The following is a 16,867-nucleotide window of genomic DNA, read 5'->3' as shown; positions in this document are numbered from 1 at the left end:
GAGGGATCAATCATCACTATTATTACCATCATTATCATTAAAGTACAGATTCACTATATTGAAATCATTACATAATTTCCATGATGTGGACTGAAAGTGGCCTGTGGCCTGAAAAAGTGCTTTAAAACATGATTTATAACTCAAAGTGAGAATGTCCGTAAACCCTGAAGAAGTGGAGGACAAATTATTCAGTTGTGTGCAAATATAATATGTAAGATTTATTTTGATTTAACATTAAACAAGTTAGCTCGCTCAAGTTGATGCAAGTTGAGTGTCCTGATGCAAAAGCATATTTTTAAGACGTTATGACTAATACTGATAAAATTATCATGTACTATACTATTGAGCATATTTGCTGTTTTTTAGGCCTCTGCTGCTGAGTGGATCTGGAGGAATCACTGCTCACTGTGATCGATGTGTATTTTTAAAGTTATTTTCGTGGCATTTATGCGTTTATCATAGCTGCAGTGAAAGAGAGACAGTAAAATCAGGGAGAAAGAGAGAGAGGGGATGACATGCAGCAAAGGGCCTCGGGCTGGACTCGAACCTGGGCTGCTATAGTAAGGACTGAGCCTTCATGGTTTGCACTCTACCAGGTGAGCACATTAAGAGCGAGACAACACAAATGTGAGTGACATAACTATAAATTCCTTTTGCTGAAGGAGCAGGTTGACCTTTTTCTTGAATTTGAATTTTTAGCACGATAATAATTTGGCCATGCGCCACAGAAGCACACTGACAGAAAACAATAAGTTAACAAGTGGTGAATTCTTCTGCCCGGCAGGGTTGCACTCACCATAGCAGGTGCCGGCACGGGCCTCGTGACCAGGCAAGCAAGGAACACACTCATAGGAGCCAGGTGTGTTCTCACACTGCTCATTGGGACAGGTGTCGGGACTCAAACACTCATTTATGTCTGAAATGAAGGAGAATATATTTTACATACCTGTGTTTGGATCTCCACAAGTATCCACATTCACACATGCAGAGCACAGATGCAAGCGCATCATAGTGGCACACACATAATAAGCATTTTGTCAGTGGTAATAATGTCATAATAATCAGTGTCTTTGCACCTTCACATGCTGGATGACGGTGTGACTTGCTCCTAAACCCGATGTGACATTCACATTTATAGGAACCGGGCAGGTTCACGCACTGGCCTCCGACACCACAGATGTCTTGCTTAGAGCACTCATTCACATCTGCAAAACAGTAAGGATTAGGCCAAAACAGGATCTGATAACTTATAGAAAAAAACATTTTAGCCTGGGATTCACCCAACCTGACTTACCCACGCACTTAAGTCTCCCATGCTGCACCATGTGTTTATAGCCCTGACGACAGTGGCATTTGTAGCTTCCTTCTACATTGACGCAAAGGCCTCTGCCGTGGCCGCATGGCTCTGACTCACACTCATTATCATCTGGACAAGAGGAGGGAAGAGTGAGAAAGGTACAATAAGTACATATAATGGAAGCAGTGTTGAACAGTACAGACAAACAAGGGTCATAGAGCTCAGAGGACACAGTGCTCTGATTCCGGGAAGTGTTTGTCATCACTTAACATCATTCCTTTAACGACAGCCTGTGCGTCATGTATTAGATCAACAACCTCTTACTTACTACCAGATGCAGTGAGGTTCACGGCTTTAGCAGAAATGTTTTTTTATAGCTTGTCCACTTTCACATCTTATTTTAATAAACCCATCAATAAAACATGTCTCAAATGTGCAAATCTTTAAATCAAAATCAAATTCATTTTCGATGGACTTTTGAAAGGGGCATCCCAGCTAGTTAATATTGCATAAAATTGAGGGACTTCAAAGAGACAAATTACAAGACATGATATCCTGATATGGGGTCAAGCTCTTAAAACTCTGGATCCCACATTTCCCATGATGCAACTTGATAGAATCTTTCATTAGAGCCTCTCTGACTGGGAAATGTCCACATCTTTCAAACTCCAAGCCTTCAGTTTGTCTCTAAGCCAAAATATTTTCTCAAACTTTGAACAGCTCCCTTTAGAGCCAGAAAAGACAACTGTTTTGCCGGGCTGAGTAGCACTCCTCATGACGAATAAACCGACCTCCATGTGTATCATATTTATAGTGCGGACCAATAAAAGCTGTAATTATCTTTTTAGTTATAATTTAACATGTGAACTTGCTTTAACAGTCAAAACACAAACATGACACAGATGAGGTTGGGTTCAGATAAAACACAGCTTAGAAACTGATGAGAAACATCTGTAAACCTTCATCTATTTTGATTCAGGAAACAACCAACACTGAGAATGATAAGATCCAGAGATAATATATTTAAGCGAAGTAACTATACATCTGTCTATGAGAGGAAATGTTTGTGTGAAACACACACAGAAGTTTCCTGGAATCAGAGTGGCTTGTGTTTACTGGGGGATACGCATGCATAAGAAACTTCATGAGAAATTTCTTGTCAGTATTTATCACCGTCCCATCCCTGCACCTCCTCTAACCACCGTCTCTACCATCGCCTCTTACCCTCACAGATGTTCCTCTGCGGGTTGAGATGGTAGCCAGGGTGACAGTGACAGATGTGGCCGTTCAGGCTGTTCTCACACTCTCCATGACCACAAATGTTCCTGCTTAGCCTACATTCATCTGTCTCTGCTTCAAGGAGGGAACACAGAGTGGACCAGCATCATATATATACACATGCACATATATAGATACATAGATGTATATATGTAATTATATTATTATATTATATATATATATATAAAGCTGATAATATCCATGCTATGCCTATGTTCCTCTATCTTTGACCATGTTCACACTATTCAAGTTTTTAAATTACCTCTGACTTTTTCACATGAAAGCCAGTGACAGGTGTCAGTCAGACAAACAGAGAGAGGCTGTATTGGCTCTCTTCAGGAGTACTTTTTAATAATCATAAATGAATGCACAAGACAGGTGTTACAGACCAAAATCAGACTGAGAAAGCTGTAGAGGTAGAAAACCACTCCTAAAAAAAGACCAGCTTGTGATCACTAACAGTTTTTTTTTTTTCATTTTATGGAAATGAAGTGAGTATCAACTTAACCTACTTATAAATACCAGCACTTAAAGTAGTTATGGCAACACTGGAACACTGTGAACATGGCGATAAGACTGGCTCATGCTTCATGGCTGAATGTTCACGACATCCAAAGTTTCCAAAAGCGTCAGTTAACCATTAAAGAAGCATGCGTCTGAGCAAATTCAGCTTACTGTTGAACTGAGCTCATTTCTGTTTCTAATCTATTTCTATTATCATTTCCAGAAACATGGATTATCTCAGTGTAGAATAACTTATGTGCATAAACTAAGTCTTTTACATGGAGAAAGTCAACATGTCATTCATGAGAGATGGACCCAAAGCTCACCAAATTATCTCCTCTAACTGGGGAATGTGGAGAGCTGGAAATTTCCAGTTTTGAGGCGCATGAAGCATGAACCAGAATAGGTGTTTGAGTCAGTTTGAGGTTTGCAGGAAACTCACGCAAGACTTTTGTCTGTGTTTCGAAGGGGTCATTGCCTGGGGTCATTCGGATGATTGTCGGAGGGGTGGGTTTAGCAACTGTGGATCCAACAGAAGACAAATGAAGGGGACAGACTTTAGGAGGGAATATGACATGTTGAACTTTAGTCATGATATTTTTGTCTTCACCACACATGTGGAACTTTCCTGTACACTTGTCTATCAGTCATGTAGCAGTTGGCAGCAAGAAAGACTCCCCCCTCCCCCGCTGTGACAGCTGAAGTACATTAAGCACCGGTAGCAAACAAATCTTCACTTGCGTTTCAACATGCTCTATCACTGGAGTTGTGGAGTATACATCTGACTGGTTATATTACCAGGCACACGAGGACTGCTGGTGCTGGTGGGAGCCTGCACAGGGGTCGTTGTCTCTGCTGGTCTCTCCTGATTGACAGAGTTAATTAGATCTCAAAACAACTAAAATTAACCAGCTATTTTGTCATTGCATTTAAAAACAGGAATAACGTCTTACCGGCCGTTTCGGCTCTGAAAGGAAAAGACATAGAGGGGTGTTACAACTGTGAATTGACATTAAGGACTGACAAGCAGAAAAAATGTGTTGTTTCAGTTTTTGACTCACCCTCCTTGTCAGGCTTGTGGGAGAAGATGTGGGTCTCTCTAATGTTCTGGAGAAAGTAGCCTTTCCCAGCAGGGCAGATCTTACTGAAGGCCACTGAACACCACATGGAGAAAAAGGGGAGGATTTTAAACTTATTTTATTTCACCTTGTTAAAATACATGCAGAAGAACATGACAACATAACGACCCACATAAAATGAACTGCAGCTCGTTTTTGCTGAACATTTCATTAACTGAAAATCCTTAGGGCATTTTCCCAGCCTGTAACTGCTCATCTCAGTCCCCGTCCACTCACCTGTGCCCACCTGAGGACATCTTTCACAGTTTCGGCCCCAGGCTTTGCCCACCGTGCAGCAGCACATCTCCTGGGTGAGATGGGTTGGCAGCGCGTGCTCGCAGCCTCTGGCCTCGGACGCTATCAGGAAGCACTGGGCCTGCTCAGCTGGAGACTCTGACAGAGGAGACAAAAGGGTTTCATCTGGGAATTATCAAACTTGTCGGAACAGATGGGAATCCCATTTTCAAACAAATGTTTAATGTCATTCAAGTGGATGTTCTGTGAAGAGAGGAGAGAAAACCCAGAAAGGGCTCTTACTCACCAACGCATCGATTTCTGTCCAGCACCAGACCAGGCTTGCAAGAACATTTGAAGCTGCCCAGTGTGTTCAGACAGTCTCCGTTCTGACAGACACCTTGCATGGAGCACTCGTTGATATCTTCAAGGTGGAGAGGTGGGGGTAAAAATGAAAAGGCTATTTTGATATATTATCAAGGATGATATCTATTTAGAAAGCGAGTGATAAGGCAGCTTTATTACATAAGTAATTACATAAAAAGTGATAGAAGATAGAAAACAACCCTCAGACTGAGCTTCTAGCTCTGATTGTGTTCTAGTTATAAGCTACATCCTGCTGTGTTACCTTGACAGTGAGTGCTGTTGAATCTTTTATAGCCTTGTGGACAGGTAGAGCCGTAGTCTTCCACAATGGTCTGTTTGACTGATGCATCTGAGGGAGGAGAAGATGTGATAAAACACAGAGGGAATAGTATAACAAAAACATGAGTGAAATACTGTTTATGGCGAGAGAAGAGCCGCAGACGGATGATACAAACCAGAATAAAACACCATGAAGTGTTGTCGAGGAGAGAGTTTGAACATTAACGCTACTCCCCACTTATTAAGATTCACTGATTTGAGACAACAAAGACACAACAAACACAGAAATCTTGGAGAAAGATCAGCGAGGCCATAGGATGCACCCAGGAGGAGGCTATGATGGCGAGTTTTTCTCCCTGCCTTTGATTGTCAACATTCAGGAGGGGTATATAAAAATAAAAACTTTTAACGCCTTTAAATGTCATTTTAAGCTTAATGAGGCCTGTTTAGGTTCAGTTATGGCTGGATGGATTGACATTTTGGGATATGCAGTAATTCACTTGCTGAGACTTGGATAAAGATGATTGATATCACCTGCATGACTGTGCTGTAAGTATGGAGCTGGAGCCAGGAGGTGATTAGCTTAGCTTAGCATTAGGACTGAAAAAAGGAAAATGGCATTAAATGCTGCTATAACTGACTAAACCACACTGTCTCTCTGTTCTTTAATCTTTACTGGAACACAAATGTAAAGTGTAATATGTTTATTATTATTAGTCCAAAAACAACACACTCAGCTTTATTACATACTGTCACATTATAGAAGCAGCACCATATGTTTGGCAGTGATGCTGTAACAGTGTGGGAGTGATTAGCTACTGTAGCCAACGCTGACAGGCAATGGTTTGACATTTTGAGAAATACAGTACATTTATTTGCTTGCTGCTGGAGTTAGATGACAAGATTTATACCCCTGTGTGTTCAATGTAAGTCTACAGCCAGCTGGAGGTTAGCTTAACCTAGCATAAAAACTGGAAACCAGAGAAAGTTCACCTACCAGCTCCTCTAAAGCTCCCTAATTTACACGTTATAGCTTGTTTGCTTAGTCAACTTTCCACTGGAAAGCAAATAAGTGCATTTCCCAAAATGTCAAACCAGTCCTTTAACACTTCTTCTTTTCTACTGACAGTTTTTCATGAGGCCTATGATGAAGAGTAGCTTGTCACAGAATAGTTTGAAAAAGTCTTTCATGAGGTTTTAACTCATACCAATGCATTTTTCTCCCCCTAAAGGAGCCTTGAACCTCTAACACAGAAGAATGTCCAATTTTCCATGAGGGAGCAAAACGTGTACGGCAGTTTTATTAGAGAGCTGTGGGAAGACTGCACTCACACAAACATTTAGAGAGTTCAATGAAAGAAAGGAGCAAGCGCACAGCTTACGTTTGCCATTTTCATTAAAAAAAAAAGAGGAGCTTTTAAATGGATATGAATGTAACAAAAACAGGCAGCACTCTGGGCAGGAATCCAGTTATCTAAAGACTAACCAGACGTACAGTATTAGGTTTTATGTCAAAGGGTGCATTGTCTGAGTCAGAACTGAGAGGCGGAATAATAGCAGAGTGGAAAAACGTGAGTAGCCAACATTTTCTTGAAATTCAATCTTCAGCAATGTGATGACAGTCCTGCACTGGGCAGGCCCATAGGAACATGCTTAAGTAGAGGGTTATTTTCCACATTCTCTTTTTCTGTCTCACTGTCTGTGTGTAATTCCCGTAATTTCTTCCGTTTTTTCCCTACCCAGCGTTTGACACACTCCCTACCCCACCTTACCACTAACTTTCATGTACACATTCAAACACATTTTTATAGAGGTACGAAGTGATTGTTTTAATCTAGGGCCATAATTTCATAAGGTGGAAGGTATAAATTGCTGGGGATGCTTGACATTTTTGGCCCAATAAACAATAATTTGTTCCCAGGAACCCACAAGAAGTAGATGGGTTAAATAAGTTACAGCATGAAAACAATTTGTTGAACTTTCACTTTTGAATATAAAACACTAGATACAAGTAAACAAAGACTGAGATCTACAAAGCTGGAAACGGGATTTAGAGCTACTCGAAAATGAATTAGTATTAACTTTTGAGGCAGTGGCGATTTCTTGAAGTACACTGTAACTCACTTGGTAGTTTGGGGCACTGATAGCACTTGTTTTGTCCCCATGAATTTCCCACACTGCCGCAGCAATCCTCCTGATTGGTCAAAACAGGAAGTGGGGTGCTGTTGCACTGAAGCAAGATGAGAAAGAGAAATGTTAAGGGGTGAAAAAAAACCCCAAAAGGTTTCACATTCAATGTCAACCAATGCAGAATGTGACTAAACTCACAGCTTGTTTGGGTGTGGTCTCCTGGAAGCAGCGCCCCTTTGGTTTGTGTCGTGGAGGGATCGGGCGCGGCCCTGTCTTGTGAGGAGGCTTGACATCTGATTGGTCGAGAGGCTGAATGACTACAGAGGTGTCCGGCGTGTGGTGAACACGCACGTTAATCTGCACTGAAATTGAAAAAATCAGAGGAACGAAATGTATCACAAAATATATTTTCACCATCACTCAAAACCAACCGAGAGATGCTGAGACAAATGTTGGGTACCTTCAGATGAGTGGTGCCCTACTTGTGACAAAGGTAGGGTGAAAACTGAGGTTGTTTGCGTCAACTGGGTACGCCCTATGCCTGATTGCTCCACTAGTTTCTGGCCGTCTGGCTTCAAAGATACGGGGTAGACAGGCTGCTTGTTGCCTCGCGCTGCCTGTGCTTGCTGTGTCTGCTGGAGTGGAAACTGGCAGAGGCGACCAGTGAAGCCAGGCGGGCAGAGGCAGTGCTTCCTCGAGCTGCATACTCCTCCATTCATACACGTCAGGGGACACACAACTGTAGAGAGAGACAGGAGGAGAGTTGTCACAAAGAGACTGGGCTGAGACTCTCACGGGTCAACAGTTCATAGCTAAGAATCACATCAGAGGAGAGGAAGAGGAAAAACTTACAAACATGAGCAACACAAGAATATAATAACAGAGTAAAATAGCTGATTTTGGATTCATTTACTCAGAGACAGACTGCGGTTTATATGATCATGTGAACAGCCTGGTGATTTAGTTCTATATAACACTAATATGGCAGACAGACACAAAAGTTTGTGGCATGAGCAGGACCACGTAAAATATTCACTGTGAACTGTACCACTGTAAAAGTCACACCAGCTTGACGGACTAACAGGTCCCTGCAGCCAGTCAGCAGCAGTGTCTGAGCAGAGAAGCAGGTAATGTCACTGATGTGTTTAACAGCTTCATTCTGACATATGGGAAAGATCTTGAAATCTATGGGAAAGCTGCTGGCTGGAGAGAAGTCTGTGGCATATACAGTATTCAGTGCAGTTTTATTGGGTCTCCCATTGTGTTTATTTTAAGTCCAGTTGGTTTTGAAATTCCCACAATAGAACAATCAGAGGAAAGAGAGAGAGAGAGAGAGAGCAAAGGAAAAACCGCAAGTAAGTCATGAATCCAGGGAGCGATTGGAGAGAAAACTGAAACCGAACAGCAGCAGTACTAAGACAGCTAATGAATAGTGAAAATTCAGGACTAGGAAGCCAATATCCCAAAGATACATTTTTGATATCTCATTTTCCTTGTATGTTGGAAGCATGGATAGGCATATTTATCAACAAAAATCTTTCTCATTTAATCAAAGTAGTCAAACTCTTGAAACGCTGTGATCCTAAATTACATTACATACATCTTAAAAACAAATTAAGAACTTTATTTTAATAAGTAAATATCTGATTAAAGCTAAAACGAAGTCAGTTAGTGAGCTATTAATCTGCAACATTTTCTTGGGTCTGAGTCTTTAAAGTGGTGGAATTACCATTTTATATAGATTAAAACAAACAGAGGTATAACATGTTAATTCGGCAGATTTTGTTACCATTTGACAAAGCAAGGCTAGCTGTTTCCGAGTCTCCAGTATTTGTGCTAAGCTAAGATAACCATGTGCTGGCCTGATATTTAAGACAGATAAAAAGATGATATGTACTCGTATCTTCTTATCTAACACTCATCATTTTCCAAAATGATCCAATATTCCTTTAAGCAAAAATGCCCATAATGCCCAAAATTCCCTTGTTCCTGCTTCTCATGTGAACATCCAGACGTTTTCTTCTGTAATAGTGCTGAAAACGGGGTATCTTCACCTTTTGGACTGTTGGTCAGACAAAATAAGCTATTTGAAGATACGACTTTGTGCTCTGGGAAACTACGATGGACATTTTTCAATATTAACTAGTAACGAGTAGGCATCTTTCGTCCTCTTTCGTGCCATGATCTTGCTAAACATCAGCTGTTACAGTTTTTCTTTACATCCATCATCTCTCCTACATCAACTCTGCATCTTCACATAGTACTAAAATGCAGTGCTATGGTTTACACCAAAGTAACATGTATCATAAAAACATAATCAGTTATTGTTTGTGCAATTGTGTGTGTTGGTTTTTATGCACTGAATTGCAAATAACAAAACAGGAGAGAAAGCACACCAATGGGTTTTTTTTTCCTCCTGGTAAATTTGGTATTTTTCACTATAATGTGTCACAAACCACCCTGGCTAGTAAACACAAGCAGTCTGTGCAGTTTACTATCGTGATTTGATGATGACTATTAAAGTTCACATTTTTCAGTTACTCTTTGTTGCCATTTGGAGCCGCCAAAACAATGACGTTGACCACTTGAGATCCATTGAGAACTTTGAGACAAACATAAACACATCTCAACAGTAAAACCCAGAAAGGAGGCTGGATATAGAAAATATCCAAAGACAATATCCAGAGGAGATGAGAGGAGAGGAGAGGACAGGAGGCCTCTTTCTGCTGCTGAGCCAAGTGTGCACACATGGAAGTAATTAGGTGAGGACTGCCAGGGAGTCTGGGCTGCGGCGTAATTAGGAGACTAGATCACTTTCAACACAGCAGGGACATCCTCACATAGTGAAAGTCAGGCAGAAAATTAAAGGACCTCAATAAAAGATCCAACTAGTGGGGTACAAAATGTTTAAATCTGAAGCATGATGGATACTGAAGAAGCCGTTTTCCACTATTGGACACCATGTGACCGTGGTATTAACCAAATGGGACTAGGTGCAGGCGGCAAAATATGGAATCAAGCTGGAAGGCTCAGGAAATAGTAGGCGAGCAGCGCAGACTGAAGAAGGACTACTCAACTTTGTTCGACTTTCTCTGACATAAGAGATTTTCCATGGTTCTGATTTTGTCTCAGTACTGGATTTAGAATGAGAGGAAACTGGGAGAGATGCGGGGGTTGAAGATTGGGACTGCAGATGCAGCGAGACAGGAAAAGAACCTCTTTCCAAATGTGATTACACAATCTAAACCCACAGAGGCTGGAAAGACGATGTAGAGAAAGTCTGGGCTGTGGCCTCGTCTGGCTGGGAAGGTGTCTGAGTGAGACCGGGTGCTCTGATGTCGCACGGTCAGGGTCAGTTCAACACTAATGAAACTCATGAACACAAAGGCAGAGGGAGAAATCATATTACATATTACATCACATTTCGGATTCTATTTCTTGGGTGGGGACAGGGGTGGGGGTCGTGTGAATGAAACCTTTTGATGTTAGGATAAGCCCAGTGTGATGCTATACAACACAAAGTCAAATACACAGCTGCCACTGTCAGCACACATCTCTCTACAGTCTTGACAGAGTTTTTCAAAGAGCTTCCATGAAGAAGTTTTGCAGGCGTTGTCTAGACTAAAATGATGACAACTTAACATTAATTATTCAAAGACTCAGAGAGGAGTGATTTCTGTTTAAAAAAATCACTGTAGTTAGAGCTGTCACTACTAAGTGTACTGCTACTCTACGGATTCAAAGGCAGGAGAAGAGAAAAGGAGACGATAGTGCTCTCTTTTCACCACACTTAAATTGTATATCTCATCTGGAGCACACTTTTATGTGCGGTAACGTGAGGTCATGAGGGCACTAGAAACTGAGTCTGCAGCTGATAGCAGAAACACTCACTGTTAGAATGACATTAGAAAGATGTTGTATTTAATGTGGACCACATAGCACCACGTACAGGTTAGAGCAATTACAGAAGTACTTAAGAGATGACTGATTATGTATTAAAAAGACAGAAATATGTATATATTAATACATAATATATTGATGAAAGTTTAATAATAATACCAATAAAATCAATTTGGAAAAAAAAGAGAAAAACAAACAAAATGGATGAGAGGGAGTCACCTCAGAGTCCACACCAAATCTGCTTAATCAGGTCAGTGTTTGCATTCCCTTTACTACACTGCTTACTGGTTCATGTAGTGTTTGTGACATTCAGTTTGGTGAATAATAATCTCATATGCTGACTCATGACTGTTGTGTCACAAAAAAAAGAGAAGTATGCAGTTTTGATATGAAGGGTGGCTCCGTTTTGGGGGGAATTTTATGTTGGAAAGATGTTTGTGTTGTGTTTTTGTTGACATGTCAAACATGTTTTTGGCATCAGGAGCACTTCCAGGAAAGTGCTGGGAAATACAACTTGTCGAATGTCTGTTAGATGTTAGCCTTTTATAAGTTATGTAACATTATTTATAAACTCTCTAATTTCATTATAAACAGTCAAATGAGTACAGATCAACATCAGGAGAAACCGTAGACTTCCACAGTTAATGGGATGTTTTGATGTATATTTATTATGGAAACGAACCATGTTATTGTAGATGGTCTAATTCTTTTCGTCTTTTTCTTTTATTACTGTTGGACTTTCTTGAATTTTATTCATTATATTCTTCTCTAAATGTTACTTGTTTGCATATGCATTTTAATCTAAAACATGAGTTTACTTTTAATGGAAAAATGCAATAATAATACATTTTAACAAAACACATCTTATTTATAGAGTGCTTTTCGAGATACTCAGAAACACTTAACACAGGAAGTGAAAGAAAAGATCCGAGATAACAAAAATCAAACTAAAGGCTGTGTCTTGCTTTGTCTTGATGTGTGTGTTCAGCATACTTTCAAACTGCACACAACATCCATTAGTCTCTGACTATGTGGAAAAATGCTACAATATTCCAAACCTAACTGCCCTTTTTATTTTTTTACAGTAGAATTAAGACTAAAAAACACATTTTAACTGCACTCATGGTAACACTGCAGGAGGTTAAATTCATCCTTATACAGGGAGGGTTTCTGGGTTCATCCCAGATCCAAACAGCATCAAACTGAAGCTCTGAACAACACGTGGTAATACTGCACTTCATGCCTGATTATTGGATTCTGTTTAAATGAGCTATCTCATTTCTGTTTGTTCTGTTTCTCTTCTGAGCTCCAGGAGGGCTGAATAATTTGCATGCTGTAATAACATACAGTGACTCCTCCTTCACATCTACCTCCTTCAGTTGAAGGAACTGAAGCCATACTGGCAATGCATGGGCTAATGATTTCTGCAGATCTTGTATGTGAATGGGTGTGTGTGTGTGTGAGTGTGTGTGAGAGAGTTATTAACTGGAGGTTGCAGTGTCTCCTGGAGAGCTGCTGTGGTTAGGTGACTGAACCACATTACATACTGAAAAGAGCACAAAGCTTTAAAGTTGAGATCATAACAACGATTTTATTTTCCAGTGGACTTTCCCTTTAAATCAGCACCTCAGAGTTCATTAGCAGAATTTACGATCCGAAATCGCTCATTGACTCTCCTCATCAGTTAGCGTAGCGTCTCAGAGACAGCCAGCCCTCTGCTTTCTACCACACCTTTGCCTTTATGGATCTAACACATTCCTGAGACTAGAGGTGGTGTGTTATTAAAAATCAAATGCACCTAAGAGTAATTTGGTGGTCTGAATGAATGCGAGGCATGAACAGGGCAGACTGGCTGAATGGTGGTGGGGGTGGTGCGACCTGTCCATGTGAAGCAGTTATGGTATCATAAACTTCATTTTCCACGTGGCCCTGTCAAAGAAAATGGAGGAAGTTAAGAACTTTGTAGGATCCCATTCAAAGACTACTCATCTCTCATCTGTGGCATTAAGTAGTGATTCAATCACTTTATAACAATTTGAATGAAGACACACTGTGTTCCTATTAATATATAGCCACATTTTACCATATATGGCCTCGGTTAAGCTAAGAAAACCTTCAAAGTTGACTGTATTCTTTGCTGTCATGCCTTTGAAACCTAATTTAATATTGAACGTCAGCTTGCAGGTACGTTCCAAGACGGTCTGGAAGCGTATAATTTTCCAATGCAGAGCTCACTCCGACTAGAAGAGTGAAGTGAACTGACTGAAGAGACAGAAAGAAAGGGAAGAAAGTCTTTGTCTTCAAGCTCTTCTCGTATGTGACATATGAGTGAGAGCTCCTTCTTCATCATGTCATGATTCACCCAAAGAGGAGAAAGACAGATCTCCTCACAGCGTGAGATGTTAGAGGGAAGAGATCGTATATCTGGGAAAGTGAGGAAATAAAGAAGAAAGAGGCAGAGAGGAGAGATGTAAAATCCAGAGAATAGAAAGTGTGACGTTACAGTGGGATTACTGTGATTCCCAGACACTTTTTTTTTCCTTACAGCACATTCCCCAACTGCTAAATAAGCACATCTAGTGTAACTGACAGGACATACTTAAAAAAGACACCATGTTTCATATTTTTAGCAAATTACAGGTAATAACTGGCAGTGGGAAAATTATACTAGTCTGTCCTTTTTTTTTGCAAGCTGAACAGAAAAATGTCTTTGCACAGGCATGTGAAAAAGAAAGAAAGAAAGAAAGAAAGAAAGAAAGAAAGAAAGAAAGAAAGAAAGAAAGAAACAACTAAAGAAAGAAAAGAAAGAAACAAAGAAACAACTAAAGAAAGAAAGAAAGAAAGAAAAAGAAAGAAAGAAAGAAAGAAAGAAAGAAAGAAAGAAAGAAAGAAAGAAAGAAAGAGTTGCCCTCTCAGTGGCCTGTGACCACCCACCCACTCACTCCTGTCTGTCTGGAGATGACGCATCGTCAGCCCCCTCCCTCCACGGCGTCCTTTCAGCCGCAGCCGCACCCTCCCAGCACAAAAACAACAAATTACAGCCCCACAAACCACAGTCGAAAAGCTCCTCAGCTCACTGAACTGAAAGCTACAGCAGACATCATCTCTCACCATGCAGACGATACAGTGGTCTGATCCATCCTGTTCGTTGAACACACTCATGTTCTGGCGAAAAATAGAAATTTACCCAGACTGCAAGATTCAGACACCGAAATCAGCGATGATGCTCACTGAGTCACTTTCACTATGATTCAGTCCCGGTCTGAGGCGAACCCCACAAAGATATAAAAAATGGATTCCATAACACTTTCTGGTCAATATGTGATCATTTCCACGGTCTTGTTGGCTGATACAGATACAGGAATATGCATCGTGATACCACCCTGAGTCATGTTTGCACTAGTGGAGTTTCCTAGTTGTTATACTACAACAGTGATACATGATGCAGATTCAGACTTGCAACACACAACACCTCATTACTGAACTCTACACTATATCCCACTGGAGTTTCAGTGGAAGAATTGATCACAGATTACATCAGATTAAATTTAGAGCCGAGCATATTTTGTTATAAAACTTCCAAACATATTTACTCAAACATTCTCGCTTCACCAGTCATCATCATCATATCATATATCTTTTGTCACCATGAGGTTGTCAGGGCAACCAGTGGATACTACAGAAAGTCACTGCATCTGGACAAAAAATAGTCCCCAAACATGAGCCACTGTAAAATCTAAACTGGATAACTGTTATATGAGGGGAGGGCATTGGAGCAGTGAGGCTCAACCATATGGCCATCGTCCAAGCTGGGAAACCAAAACAATGAGTGAAAAGCAGCTCAAAGCTGCAGAGTGGCACAGAGTCGGGTGTTCATTCTCAGTGAGTTCAGCACTATGAGTGGCCCTCTCACATCACACAGTCATTTGATTGAATGTTATTGTCAAAAGTTTACTAGGTTTAAAAAGTAGTTCCATGAGTATTCTTGATATAGTGTTTTACTACTATCCAATACCATCTTTCATGACCTGAGAGAACCGTGACTAAACAACGCTGGGCCCCATAAACTGTAAACACATGCCACTAGAGCCACTGTTTAAAAAGAGAATAGGGGAATGGCTATCATTGTATGACGTGCCTCACTTTACCATCAGGTCCAAAGCAGAAAACCACATCCCCAAATACGCCTACCATCAACTGGCACTGCGATACCACATACCACACGAAGTGAGAAAGAGCGACGTACGAAATGGGTTAGACTCCTGCAGCTGAGCCAGACGTTGGGAGTAAATGACATAATCACTGCCTTTTGAAAACACAAACCTGCGTACACAACCCCCCACCCCCCCAATGCAGAACTCTGTGCTCCATCAACCCCCCAAAACTGAGCGGCCTCGGCCTCAGCTATCCAAACAATAGTGCTGCCCTTCGTCCACTGTCACCAAAGGCATTCATTACCTCTCGCAGTCAGCCTAAAACAACGGTTTGTTAACCTTACAGAAACTGGACGATGATGACGAGCCCACCCACCCCCCCAATGCAGAACTCTGTGCTCCATCAACCCCCCAAAACTGAGCGGCCTCGGCCTCAGCTATCCAAACAATAGTGCTGCCCTTCGTCCACTGTCACCAAAGGCATTCATTACCTCTCGCAGTCAGCCTAAAACAACGGTTTGTTAACCTTACAGAAACTGGACGATGATGACGAGCAGACTCTTCCAGAGAAACTGGAGCAGCCATTGTCAGGCAGATCAGGACGGATCTTAGTAAGGAGGTTTGCAATTATCCAAATCTAAATCAAACGCTGCCTTGCACAATGTGATTTTTACATGTCATGGAAATATGTGGTGTGGTTTCAATAGTTCTTGGGTGGGCACATATCCAATGTTACCTTGTCACACCCCTCTGGCAGAGATGTTTGTGGAAGGAGAGCCAGAGAGTCAGACAGGATCTTGGCGTAAATGTGAATGATGTCATATAATGACAGTCTAAAAGTACGGCTATAGGACCTGGAGAGCAGGCAGGTAGAGGAGTGCTGACAGTGCTCTGCTGAGATTATGTCAGATACCTGCCCTGCGGGATACTCAGCACTCACCACCGGAGAGCGTAACAGGTAATGTCTGCAAACTGCACACTCTCAGGCCACGGCAGCAGGCAGCGCTGGCAGAGGCCGTGTTATTCTGTTTACCCTGGCTAATCACTACAGCTACAGGGTCCTGCGTGGTGTGGGTGCAGTCCCTTGCGCTCGCATTCCTCTGAGCAGCTTTAAATAACTGCTCCGTTTCTCCCCCTCGCTAAGCAAATGGGAGGAGAGTGTTAAAGATGGCAAAGAAGGCTGTTTGTTTGAGCTGGATTCAGTACACTACTCTTGAGCACCAAACACACTTAGGTACACACATGCATGCAAATATACACACTGTCCCCTTGTGAGGTTCAAAAAAAAAAAGAAAAGAAAAGACACCTCTAATTGCTGCTTTGTTTTCTAAACTTAATTTACTGTGATGCCTTTTGTAACCTGCACAGCCAAATTGCCTTTTTTTTTTTCCCACAGAAAGTAATGACATGCAGGAGACTGATTTGATGGGAGGCTCATCATGGGATCATGTGGATTTTCGCTCTGAATGAGAAATGTGGTGCAATCTTGACAAATGTAAATACAGAGAAAAATTACTGTGGCTTTAACCCTTTAAACAAACATCCTTTCTATGGGAGTGGTTGCTAAATTAAAAAAAAAAAAAGCACAGTTTTGAACCGTTGAGATA

General features: G+C 41.2%; 1 protein-coding gene across 4 annotated transcripts in view; it reads right to left on the bottom strand.

The window, feature by feature from the left end:
* Positions 1–16,867, bottom strand: part of ltbp3 (latent transforming growth factor beta binding protein 3) — a 34,568-nt gene that overhangs the window by 10,317 nt on the left and 7,384 nt on the right. For 3 of the 4 annotated variants that reach the window (XM_022762391.1, XM_022762388.1, XM_022762390.1), the window contains exons 2-15: positions 7,667–7,945; positions 7,405–7,568; positions 7,201–7,306; positions 5,060–5,146; positions 4,739–4,855; positions 4,435–4,590; positions 4,141–4,233; positions 4,033–4,046; positions 3,878–3,944; positions 3,522–3,599; positions 2,522–2,650; positions 1,295–1,426; positions 1,077–1,205; positions 797–916 (exon numbers count right to left, since the gene is read on the bottom strand). In XM_022762391.1, the coding sequence (XP_022618112.1) occupies positions 797–916; positions 1,077–1,205; positions 1,295–1,426; positions 2,522–2,650; positions 3,522–3,599; positions 3,878–3,944; positions 4,033–4,046; positions 4,141–4,233; positions 4,435–4,590; positions 4,739–4,855; positions 5,060–5,146; positions 7,201–7,306; positions 7,405–7,568; positions 7,667–7,945 (1,671 nt within the window). The remainder of the gene's footprint in view (positions 1–796; positions 917–1,076; positions 1,206–1,294; positions 1,427–2,521; positions 2,651–3,521; positions 3,600–3,877; positions 3,945–4,032; positions 4,047–4,140; positions 4,234–4,434; positions 4,591–4,738; positions 4,856–5,059; positions 5,147–7,200; positions 7,307–7,404; positions 7,569–7,666; positions 7,946–16,867) is intronic. The other variant, XM_022762389.1, reaches the window with a different exon arrangement.

Source organism: Seriola dumerili, unplaced genomic scaffold (assembly GCF_002260705.1).
Source record: "Seriola dumerili isolate Sdu_G_001 unplaced genomic scaffold, Sdu_1.0 BDQW01000449.1, whole genome shotgun sequence".
NCBI classification, from domain to species: domain Eukaryota; kingdom Metazoa; phylum Chordata; class Actinopteri; order Carangiformes; family Carangidae; genus Seriola; species Seriola dumerili.
The sequence above is the reverse complement of the archived record's forward strand: the minus strand, read 5'-3'. Positions and strand labels throughout refer to the sequence as shown.